Source organism: Pongo pygmaeus, chromosome 14 (assembly GCF_028885625.2).
Source record: "Pongo pygmaeus isolate AG05252 chromosome 14, NHGRI_mPonPyg2-v2.0_pri, whole genome shotgun sequence".
Lineage (NCBI taxonomy): Eukaryota > Metazoa > Chordata > Mammalia > Primates > Hominidae > Pongo > Pongo pygmaeus.
In genome coordinates, this window is record NC_072387.2 from 118,956,285 (window position 1) to 118,968,804 (window position 12,520).

At 37.6% G+C, this 12,520-nt stretch overlaps 1 protein-coding gene across 4 annotated transcripts in view; it reads left to right on the forward strand.

The window, feature by feature from the left end:
- MYO16 (myosin XVI) overlaps nucleotides 1-12,520 on the forward strand; it is a 719,880-nt gene that overhangs the window by 490,946 nt on the left and 216,414 nt on the right. For all 4 annotated transcript variants that reach the window (XM_063651142.1, XM_063651143.1, XM_054446940.2 and 1 more), the window contains one exon: nucleotides 11,678-11,750. In XM_063651142.1, coding sequence (XP_063507212.1) covers nucleotides 11,678-11,750 — 73 coding nt within the window. The remainder of the gene's footprint in view (nucleotides 1-11,677; nucleotides 11,751-12,520) is intronic.

Consider the following 12,520-nt stretch of genomic DNA (forward strand, 5'->3'; position numbering starts at 1 on the left):
CATGTGAGTAAGGCCAGGCTGGCCTGCTGGAAGATGAGACAGACACTCGTGTTGCTCCAGCCTTCAGCCGGCCAACTGCGGGGCTGCTGAGTTAGGTCATCCTGAACCTGCTAATGTCTGCCAGGAGGCCCAAGGTGACACACATGGTTATGAACAATAATAACTACTTACTGTTTTAAGTCACTGAGTTTTGTGGTGCTTGGTTATCTAGAAACATCGACTTGCCACAAGTCTCTAATTCAATGTTCATAGCTGTTACTTGGAACCACACATTTTTTGTATGTACATTTGAAGGTCATTATTGAAAAGACAGCTCTCCATTTTATGAGTGATTTGGGAGATTCTGAGATTATCTGCCTTCCCGGTGTTTTCAGACTCTTTGGTCTGTCATCTTCTGGGCCATTAAAATCCCAAACCTTCAGGTAATGAAGACTGTTGGTTTTTAGTACTTGTACTAGATTGCAGAAAGATCCAGAAGTGCTTTGTAAAACACTTAGTAGCCAGAAGCCCCTGGAGGAAATGAAATAAGGAGATGGAGATAGAAGGATACAAAGTAGCAAATATGTAGGATGAACAAGTGAAAGGACTAATATAGGACATGAGGATTATGGTTAATACCAGCATGTTGTATTCAGGATTTTTGCTCAATGAGTAGATTATACCTGCTCTTGCCATGAGGCAGGGGCGTGGCTAACTATGTGTGGTGACGGACGTGTTAATAACTTCCACTCTAATAACCATTTACTATATATGTGTATCTCATAGTATCATATTATCTACTTTAACATATACTTTATTTTTACTTTAACATACAATTTATTTTTTTAAAAACTAAAATAAAAAATAAAAAAGGAACGTTTGGGCTGGAAGATAATTAAGGGAGAAAAGGAACTCTACTAATAAAAGCATAATAAGTTAAAAAAAAGTGAACAGCACTTTTACTGTAGCCCTTAGCTACTGGGTTGAAATGGTATGCAGCTTTCAAATTTTGTCTACATGCATATACAGTAATTTTATCTTTTAACTGGGTTTTAATTTTTTAAAGGGTAATAGGAAGCAAAAGATCTGGATTCCTATTCTGAGCCTACTACTTAACATTAATGAAATCTTTAGTTAAACATTTATGTCTTGTGAATCTTAATTTTCTTCATCCCTAAAATTGTGATAATCATATCCCATCTGCCTACAGATGGAGGTTTAGCCTGCATATCTCTTTGGCTTGTTTTTGATCTTAAGACCTATGAGTCTATAATTCCTAGTTAGGATAAGTTTGAAATTGTCAGTAACACTCAAATATCCTATGCTCTTAAAATACATTTTGGATACATCAGACCAATCCATACATTATAGCACTCCAAGACAGTCAGTTTTCTGATAGGGATGGCTAAAATTGGAATGATTTAGTGCCACACTTTCTTTCATTTTTAATTAAAAAAAACCTTTTCAATTGATATCCGTCTCCCGACTGCCAGTAATATTTGAACATTTTATTGATAATATGTGTGAGCTCTAAGGCCAAAGACTAAATCAAAACAAGAAAGGTAGATTGTAATTCTCTAATTGGTTTGAAGTACAAAATAAATATACCATGCAAAGTAAAATCAAAATTATATTTCTGGAAACAAATACCATCTGTACCATTGATTTCATCTCTCCATTCTCCTCTTTCTCTCTCCTGTGTTCCTCCTTCTCTCTTACCAATGCATTTCTCCATCTGAATCTCACATGAAAACCGTGGGAGGAAGAAAGTGATCAGCCCCAGGACAGTGTTTCCCAGAGAACATTCTGTGGGATATTCATCCAAGATTTCCATGAAACAAATTTTAAAATTCAAGAAAGGGAGTGCCTCTTGTCCAAAAAAAAGTTGCACATTCTCTTGAAATAGCACAAAGTCCAATGGACTGAAAAGCTTTGAATGTAAGATAAAGAGTAGCCAGGTTTAGTTGGCCATAGAACTGAGGACACACTTGAAAAACTCTTCAATAGCCTATTTAAAAATATTTAGGAACATTGGAGCCCAAAATGCTATGTGCCTTAGGAGACTGCTGCTTTCTGTGAGCGGAAGCAGGCAAGCAATTCAATGTTAACAAAAGTGAAGATGACCTCTCCCAGCTTGTTGCTCTCCAAATAGACTGAACGCTGCCTGAGGATAGGTTCCATGCCTAGAAGAAAACCTAGGCATTACCATTCAGGACATAGGCATGGGCAAGGACTTCATGTCTAAAACACCAAAAGCAATGGCAACAAAAGCCAAAATTGACAAATGGGGTCTAATTAAACTAAAGAGCTTCTGCACAGCAAAAGAAACTACCATCAGAGTGAACAGGCAACCTAAAAAATTGGAGAAAATTTTCACAACCTACTCATCTGACAAAGGGCTAATATCCAGAATCTACAATGAACTCAAACAAACTTACAAGAAAAAAATAACCCCATCAAAAAGCGTGCAAAGGATATGAACAGACACTTCTCAAAAGAAGACATTTATGCAGCCAAAAAACACATGAAAAAATGCTCACCATCACTGGCCATCAGAAAAATGCAAATCAAAACCACAATGAGATACCATCTCACACCAGTTAGAATGGCAGTCATTAAAAAGTCAGGAAACAACAGGTCCTGGAGAGGATGTGGAGAAATAGGAACACTTTTGCACTGTTGATGGGACTGTAAACTAGTTCAACCCTTGTGGAAGTCAGTGTGGCGATTCCTCAGGGATCTAGAACTGGAAATACCATTTGACCCAGCCATCCCATTACTGGGTATATACCCAAAGGACTGTAAATCATACTGCTATAAAGACACATGCACACGTATGTTTATTGTGGCACTATTCACAATAACAAAGACTTGGAACCAACCCAAATGTCCAACAAGGATAGACTGGATTAAGAAAATGTGGCACATATACACCATGGAATACTATGCAGCCATAAAAAATGATGAGTTCATGTCCTTTGTAGGGTCATGGATGAAATTGGAAATCATCATTCTCAGTAAACTATCGCAAGAACAAAAAACCAAACACCCCGTATTCTCACTCATAGGTGGGAATTGAACAATGAGAACACATGGACACAGCAAGGGGAACATCACACTCTGGGGACTGTTGTGGGGTGGGGGTAGGGGGGAGGGATAGCTTTAGGAGATATACCTAATACTAAATGACGAGTTAATGGGTGCAGCACACCAGCATGGCACATGTATACATATGTAACTAACCTGCACATTGTGCACATGTACCCTAAAACTGAAAGTATAATAATAAAAAAAAGAAAAAAAAAAAAAGACTGAAGGGCATGATGAGGCTTTACAGTACTTTCTAACTGACAGGTTGAAATTGTGAGGAAGTGCCCATAGGCTTCTCCTTCCATTTGCAAAACAGTTATGTTGAGTCCTCCCTCACCTCTCATTAGTAAAAGTTGACCCAACTACCTATAGCACTCCTACTATACTGATCTAACATCAGGAAAAGGCAAAATAGAATTAGTCAGCCTGGAAAGGTTTTCACCCCTGAGAAGAGCTAGTTATTCTGTGAATGCTTCTAAAATATTCACGGAGCTCAAAATCCACCCTTAAGGCTCAGCCAGCAGCTGTACAACGTCTTCACTCTGCTCTATCACAAAACTTTCTTTCTGCAAATGGATTCTCACTACTTTCTGCCATAATGAATGACCTCTGAATTGGCCTTCCTCAACCCAAATTATGCTAAAAATGCATCCAATTCCATGGGTCCTGAGGTCTTAGGAGAACTGGTAGGATCACTATTAATGGGTGAATTTTGAAGGCTGCAAATCAGAAGATCATTCTTAGAAATCCTCATACCCATGACCTGGATTAGCTTGCCTCTCCCAGTGCATCGACCTTAACAAGTCCAAGTCCCAGAGCAGCACTAGAACTCTGTGGAGAGCCTGGATTCCTGCCTTTCCTGCAGTCACCATCCACATACATTTGCCATGGCTGGCTTTCTTTTGCAGGGAAGCATGTGCCTGCTAGAACTTGTTCATTCATTCACACAAGGGATTCAGACATAGAGAAAACTCTCTTTTCGATGGTGGGTAATCATACCTTTTCTTTGACAATCACAGAAATCTTCCACCCCACCTATCCAGATTACTTCTGCTGGGGTCCCAACTTTGTCTCTGTCTTCCTGAATTGCTGGCCTCTAAACCAGACCCATGTACTTGGGTTTCGTGCTTTTTGAGTTTCCTTACAATTTTCCTGAGCACTCCTTGACAGACCTTGGTCATATCCTCTGACTCAGCATCTCCTCTGTGACCCTCAGGTTTGTCAAAAACCAACACATAAACTTCAAATACACCTCAGGGCTCAGTCTCCTTTCAAGCCTATCCTTATGTTAATGTGCGTGGATCCTTTTGTGGCATGAGATCTCTCAAATATCACTGGGCTAACTTGATTCCAAGTCCTGAATCCTGATGCTGAGCCTTGTCCCACAGTCATCTACAAACTGACACAGACAGAAAGGAAAGAAGTCTCATATTGATATAATACTGACATTAATATTTCCTTGAAAAGACAAATAAGCTGCAGATTTCCTGCATCTTCATATAAGTTTTCATTTTGACTTCACCGTTCTACCAAAAGTTGTTCAAATACAATGATACAGACTCATTTTTTTAGAAGAATGTAGATCTAACCACTCTGTGTTATTGTATGGGATGCAGAATAATAGAGTTAGTCACTGACTTTGAGATAGCAAATACAAACCACACATAGTGGACAGCTGAGTTGACTTCACATGCTGCTGTTGTTTGGGTTTTTTAAAGCCTTTATTCATGCTGTGCTTCTTTAATTGACGTGCACGGTCAGGAGATCCATCCCTCTTTGACAACGTACATCAGCAGCAAGCAGCCTCCCTCTAGTTTGTCTCGCTGACTCACATCCACATAATTGGTTGAACACAAGAAACTATTTATTGTTTTTGTGGGAAGGAGTAAAGTCATTATACTGAAGATACCCCCAAGAAGTGGATCTCTGCTTTGACAGAGTAGCGTGTAGCTGACGTGTCAGCAGACGTGGGAGGAGACCAGATATAACTCTTAACGATCAGTGAAAACACTAGTCGGAAAAATACTGCTGTCAGTGTATTTAACTTCATGAAGAATGTATTTTCAGGTCTTCCTTAAGTTCTGGGCCACTCAAACATCTTGCTGGTAATTTGCTTCCCTGCTGATATGTTTCTACTAATAGATGATGCTTGAGCTTCTTGTAGTAGCCAGAGTCAACCGTAATAATTTCACTATTCTAACATCATGTTTGATTTGGCATTGCCAAAATGAATCTGCATGTAAGTGCTTCTCATTTAACAAATATTTATCTAATAATCTCTATCACAGTGCATAGTTGTAATCCAAGTGAGCATACATTTTGTTTGTTTTTTACTGTTTTATTGAGGTATGTATTAGTCTGTTTTCACGCTGCTGATAAAGACATACCCGAGACTGGGTAATTTATAAAGAAAAAGAGGTTTAATGGACTCACAGTTCCACATGGCTAGGGAGGCCTCACAATCATGGCAGAAGGCGAAGGAGGAGCAGAGGCACATCTTACATGACAGCAGGCAAGACAGCATGTGCGAAAGGAGCGACCTTTTATAAAACCATCAGATCTCGTGAGACTTATTCACTATCGTGAGATTATCGTGAGAAAAATCTGTCCCCATGATTCAATTACCTCCCAAGGGGTCCTTCCCATGACACATGGGGATAATGGGAGCTACAATTCAAGATGAGATTTGGGTGGGAACACAGCCAAACCATATCAAGGTAGAACATAGCTACAGTGCACGTTATGGGTAAAGTTCAGTATATTTCATACATGTAATCTCCATAAAGACTAAGTTGTAGTCCGGGCATGGTGGCTCATGGCTGTAATCCCAGCACTTTGGGAGCCTGAGGTGGATGGATCACCTGAGGTCAGGAGTTCGAGACCAGCCTGGCCAACATGGAGAAACCCTGTCTCTACTAAAAATACAAAATTAGCTGTGTGTGATGGCACATGCTTTTAATCCCAGCTACTCAGGAGGCTGAGGCAGGAAAATCACTTGAACCCGGGAGGCGGAGGTTGTAGTGGGCCGAGATGGTGCTATTGCACTCCAGCCTGGGCAACAAGAGTGAAACTCCATCTCAAAAAAAAAAAAAAGATACTAAGTATTCAGGCTTTTAAAGTGTGAGTGTGGCTTTCACTAATGTGAAGGATATAATTGATCTGTTATTATGTATACTTTTCTCACTACTACAGTTATTGATGAACTGCTCACTTTCTTATCCCACATGCAGACAGTGCCCTTTTTGGTTTCTAAGGAGAACAGAATTAGGCTCGAGTGTAAGACCACCAATTGGAAATAGTTTTCTGCAGAGCTTCATAGAACTTACAGGCACAGGTCCTACAGCTAGATGGCCAAGTTCAAATGCTTGGTCTATCTAATACTCATCTGTGTTTGGGGGCAGCTTACTTCACCATTCTGTATCTCAGTATTCCCTAGGATTAAATGAGGAGAGGCATTTTTAAATGCTCCTAACAGTGCTTTGTGCACGGGACTCCAGTGTTGACCTGCATCCTGGATTTTCTCTAAGTCTAATTAACTGCAATGTTCCTTGCAACGGGTCCGCAGTTCTGTACTTCCTAACATATATTTTTGCGGGGAAAGGTGCAGGGAATGACTGCATCTGGGAAGATGCTAGTTTGTACAATAACATACAGGATAGAGAAGGCCGGACGGCCTCTCTGGTTACTCCCAGCCTCTAGTGCAACTGTCAGAATTGCAAAGGCTTTCCATAATTTCTGGCATGGTTGCAGAAAGTGAGAAGTCTCAAGTACTTTCTTCAAAGAATAAAAGAGAGGAACCCCCAAAAGTATGCAATGCTAGAGTCCCACTTCTTCCCCCCAAGTTTCTCTCATAGACTAAAAAACACCCTGAGAGGTTGAAATAAGGTAAGATTTAAGCAGGGTTCACCTCCACAGCGAGGCATCATGCCAATTAAGGAAAGCAAAACTTATTGTAAATAAATAAATCAGCATATTGACAGGGCAGTTGGTGAATGCCATAGCATAGCTCGGCATCTCCAGGGACTTTCCGGCACTAGCCTCTATGTACGTGCAGCTGATCCCAAGGGCAGTAAGTCTGGACAAGATTGCTCACGTCTGGAATGTGTTTATATTTAATTCTTGCCCCATCCAGGGTCCTACTGGTCTAACTCAGTCTAAGGGTTTTTGTGCCAAGCAGGGTTAAGCTACTTCCTAAACTGACTACTTGGATAACTCTCTAGGGAATCTCCTTGCCTGAGGATAATTGAGGACAAAAGCTGCCTTGTACACATCATCAGACTGTTCTGCTCAGATGAAGTGAGTTTACCCATATTCTAAGATAGACGTTCTCTTTAATTCAGTCCTTTCTCCACTCTATACCTATCTACATAAAAGGTAAAATGAAAACCAGACTGATGTCTTGGCGTTTAATATTTTGTCTGATGTTAAGGGTGTTGCATTTTACTAGTATGTCAATGCAAGCTGACAGTTTCGTTAACTATCAGGAAAGCTCTCAGGAGAATTCTAAGGCAGAATTTGAACTGAAACAGATCATCTAATTCATATGTTAATTTTGCCTATAGGATTGAGTTTTGGCTGGATCACATGACCTCTCTGCTCCTGCTTGTCAGAAATTGAATGTTAAGTTAAATGCCTGTGGAATAGGAGTCAGATATCAATAAGGGGAATGACAGTCAGGTGGACTGCTACGTAGTATGGGCGTTTTGCTGGCTGAAAGTTTTTATTACTATCCTGCCAAGGTTGCTATTGCAGTAACAGACACTTATTTCAGTCATAAATGATGAAATAAATTATTTTAAATGATCATGTTATGCCTGTCAGTAATTGCAAAAGTCGTCCTTAAAATGCTTTAAACTTGCATTTAATTTTTCTCTTGACAATGGAATTTTCTTTTTTTTTAAACCAAATATGTTTGGATTCAGTATCTATAAAATGTGAAAAAAAGCATTTAAGAGGAATACCCTTCCAATCAAATGTATGCCACTCTAAATTACTAATTAATAATTCACTTTCCCCAATGTGAACCCATCCTTTAATGATTTTGCCCACCCACACATGCCACAGTGGCCAAATATCCCTTCTCTGTGTGTTGATGCAATTTGCCATCCTTGTAAGGGAGGGAGGTATGTATGAAGTGACATGGTGTCACTGGTATCTGCTGCTCTTTTCCCTAAATTCTATCAAAACAATATGCCATGATTATAGGGTCTCTTCTGCCAAGGTCAGCTGAGAAGCAAGGAGGGTAATCGGATCAGAGCCTGACATGGGGGCCCTGATGTCAGTGGACAGAGAGGCATCTGTGCTTGGGACCAGCACCCAGCCTTCAGGGGAGAGACCCAGTGCTTTTTCTCCTTGCTCCTGAAGTTGTCCCTGCATCAGCAGCATCTCTTATCACTGGCAAAACCAGACACTTTTCTCCTACCACGATGGGGCTTTAGTATCCCCTCTCTGCCCTTAGGGTCATTGGTGTCAGTTTTCTCTACAAAATTAGAAGATGCCCAAATATATTTTTTAAATAAGGTTAAAGATAAATATTCTTATAATACTCAGTATAGAACATTTAAGAAATTAAGAAATCACCTCCAGGTCTACCATCTTATTACATGTACTGTTAACATAGACTTTATTTTTCCTGTGTCTTAGGTTTATTTAACATAGTTCAGATTATACTTTAAGTATTCTAAAGGTATACATTTTGTTTCTGGCTTTTGTTTTGGGATTAATGTTGTTCATGAACATTTCCTGTGTTTTCATATTACCTTTATATACACATCACTGAAATATTTGCTGGTTATAAAAATATATGTTTCAATATAGAAACCTTAGAAAATGGGGAATAGTTAAAAGAAGTAAACAAAGCAATATCTCCATTTCCTCTTTTAAGGCTCACTCTATTTCTTTCCAGGCCTTCTGGATATATAATTGGGGTTATTCTTTATACAGAATTTATATATTGCTTTCTTAATTTATCATAGTGTTCATGCTATTTAATTAATTGTGTTTTTAGTGTGGGATATAAATAAATATTTCTTTTTGTAGTTATAGTAATTAAGATAACAATGAACATCCTTGTTGATAAGTCTTTAAAAGCATTTCTCATAATCTTCTTGGAATAGGTTCCTATATATGGAAGTACTGGTTCAAATGATATGAATATTGCAAAGCTTTATAATTAAATTGTTTTTGAGGAAGGCTCTACCAATTTAAACTATCAGAAAAAGTATATAGGAAAATATCTTTCTCATTCTAATTTTTTTCAAATTGTATTTCTTTGTAATTTTAATAAGATTGATACTTTTAAAAAACTTATTTTTAAAAAAAGAGGCAACTTTTTGGAAACACTATATAACAGCTATTTGTTTTAGAACTTTGTATCACCTCTAATTCTAGCAATGATCTACGTGGACAAATTTTACTTGGTCTCCTATTTGTATGCATGATGAAACTCCAGTTCAAAATATTTAAGTAACTTGTCTAAAGTTAACCAACCCAAAAGTATTTAAACCTACCCCAAGACTGAACATCTCCAAAGTCTGACAAACTTTATCACCAAACTGCTTTAAGAAAAATGATGCAGCTCATCACACAGACAACACACACACACACACACACACACACACACACACGACCAAAACAAACAAAAAATCACCCTAAGCCTCAGCATCATTGTTAGCACTGAATGAACATCATTCCAAACATCTCTTTGTGCATATCATAAAGAGGGCAGGATGGAGAGGAGGATGCATGGATGCTGGATGGTGAACAGAAAACTGGAGAGACGTATCAGCAGATTGAAAACTAGCGATCAAAACGAATGACACAATACATTTTTACATAACACTTACCTCTAACAGAAACAGTTTTATTTATATTACTTATCCTGCAAAGGAGTTTAATAGTTGAAAAAGTGTTCAATACTTTAAAACACTTATTTTGAGTTTTCCCAAAACTGAAATCAGAAAAAAAAAATCACATTTGTTTTCTTATACCATTTTAAGTTCTTGTTCTAACATTTAATCCATGTAGAGTTTATTTGGACATACTATGAGTTATAAAGCTATTTTTATTCTTTCTTCTTATAAACTAAGTCAATTAGGAAAATATATTGAATGATTTCTTTTTTTCTTTCACTGCATTATATTCTTTAAAGTGAAATTTGTACGAAGGCTTTTAAAAAATTCTCTCCCTCCTACTTATGAAGCTTATATTCTACCATATATAACAAAAAATATACAGACAGGATATTATAGAATTATGACTACATTTTTAGAGAAAAAAATGGTCCTTGAAGCGATGTATTATAGACCCTCATGGATTATAATTAAGTATGTGAAAAACAAAATGCAATGCAAAGACTGAGGTGTTTGCCAGTTTGGTTCTGCAGTTTGGAAAAAGCAAGGAAATAATTTAGCAACCAACCAAATAATGTATATTGATCCTATAAGAACTATAATAATAACAGAACAGTGTACCCATTGGCAGAGAATTACGACAGCAGTTGTTCCATTCATACTATACATCAGTGATGTGGAAGAGGTGGGGTACGTGCCCTCCCAGAAATTCCAGAATTATCTCTGGGCTTCCTTGCAAGAAGCAAGTTCATGCCGACGTCCCCATGCAACCCTCTTCACCTGATCACCGTTGCTAGAGGCTGTCACTGCCTTGGGCCTGTCTTACATCTTTCCTTGCTTACCAAGTGGGCTCAGACATTTGAGATTTTTATCATCTGTAACTGTAGTAAATTCTGTTTCCAAGAGTGATAGTTCACATTGAATAAAAAGATTGATTTCTTTAAATTATCCTTCAAAAGTTCTGCTTTTTTCATTCTTCTTTTATAAGAATTACTTCTGGAAGAACTTTTAAAGTGACTAAATTTGATCCATCAAAGAACATGCGTGTGACTTAATTGTGTTTTACCCTACATCGCACTAGGGTGTGATGAAAAAATTCTGACTTACTGCTTGCATAGCCTGAGAAGACACAAGTATAGCTAGTGAGGACCACTTGATGTGTAGGCTCAGTTCCTTAAGGGAAAAGAAGTCCAACCTAAGGAGATAGCCACAAGAACTATTTCAGAGAAGCAAATATTAAATCACCCACATAGTGTTACATTTTTAGTTTAAAATCAATGTGGTTCTCGGGTTTTTTGGCCTCAAATTCTTGTTTTTTAAAATTTTTAAGTTTAAGGGTGCATGTACAGGTTTGTTACATAGATAAACTTGCATCATGGGGGTTTGCTGCACAGATTATTAAAAGACACTATCAACAGAGTAAATAGACAACCTACTGAATGGGAGAAAATTTTTGCAAACTATGCATTGGACAAAGGTCTAATATCCAGCCTCTATAAGGAACTTAAACAGATTTGCAAGATGATGTGTTTTTATAAATGTGCATGTGTTTGAATCAAAGCATTAAAATAACAGTTTTGGGGGGCTAACTTTCAGAGTTTTTTTTAATGAGACTCTAAAATAATTATTTCATAATTTTAGTCCAAATTGGCAGCAATGTGCTAAGTGGCTGGATTCTTCTGACCTGAAGAATGAGCAGAAGGTCATGAAGGAGTTTTAAGGATGCCCATTTATCCTGGTGTATTGTTTTGTTTCAGCGTGCAGGCATTGGATATTGGAATATTGGACATTTTTGGTTTTGAAGAGTTTCAAAAGAATGAATTTGAACAAGTAAGTAGTCTTTCTTTTAAAATTGTGTGAACTTGAATGGCTTTTTAAAACTAAGTTCTTTTTTTAATTCTGTAAAGGCAGTGTAACTACTTACAAATTTGGAATTAAAATAAGTACTTTACCCTCAGGTTTTAAAATTAATATCTCTGGTTTATCAATATATTAATCATTTTATGTGGTCTTGTAAACAACTGGCATAGTCACACATTGAAAACAGAATCACTTGTTTTAAAAGACAATGCAAGATGAAGACCAGACTTGTGCTAATGGAAATGCTATTTCAACTAGGTCAGAGAGAAGGGAGAACATGAATATTTGAAATAAGGCAAAGGCTTTCAAAAACCTTGGCCAAACATCAGAATGAAAATGCTCTATTATGCTACATGCTGTTATTTGTAGATTCATCTCCATATGACATTCATACATAGGATTATTGGAAAATCATAAAAATACATTAGAGAGGCATGGGTTGTTTTTAATCCATCTATAATTTAGGGCATTTTAAAAGTATTAAATTACGTAGGCATCTTAATAGCACTGCATGAATAGTTTTATTAAGTATAACTAAAAACTAAGTGTTAATAAAGGCAGTAGAAATACAACTCTCCTTATCAAACAGAGGGGAAAAGTCAACCTGTAGGAAGGTAAACATGAAAAAATAGAAAACCAAGCTACATTATAGTACAGGAAGAATTACAACTCCATAGCATTTGGGAGGAATTTTCATAATTATGTAATTTGTTTAGCTTTATCTTCTTAAGGTGGGTAGT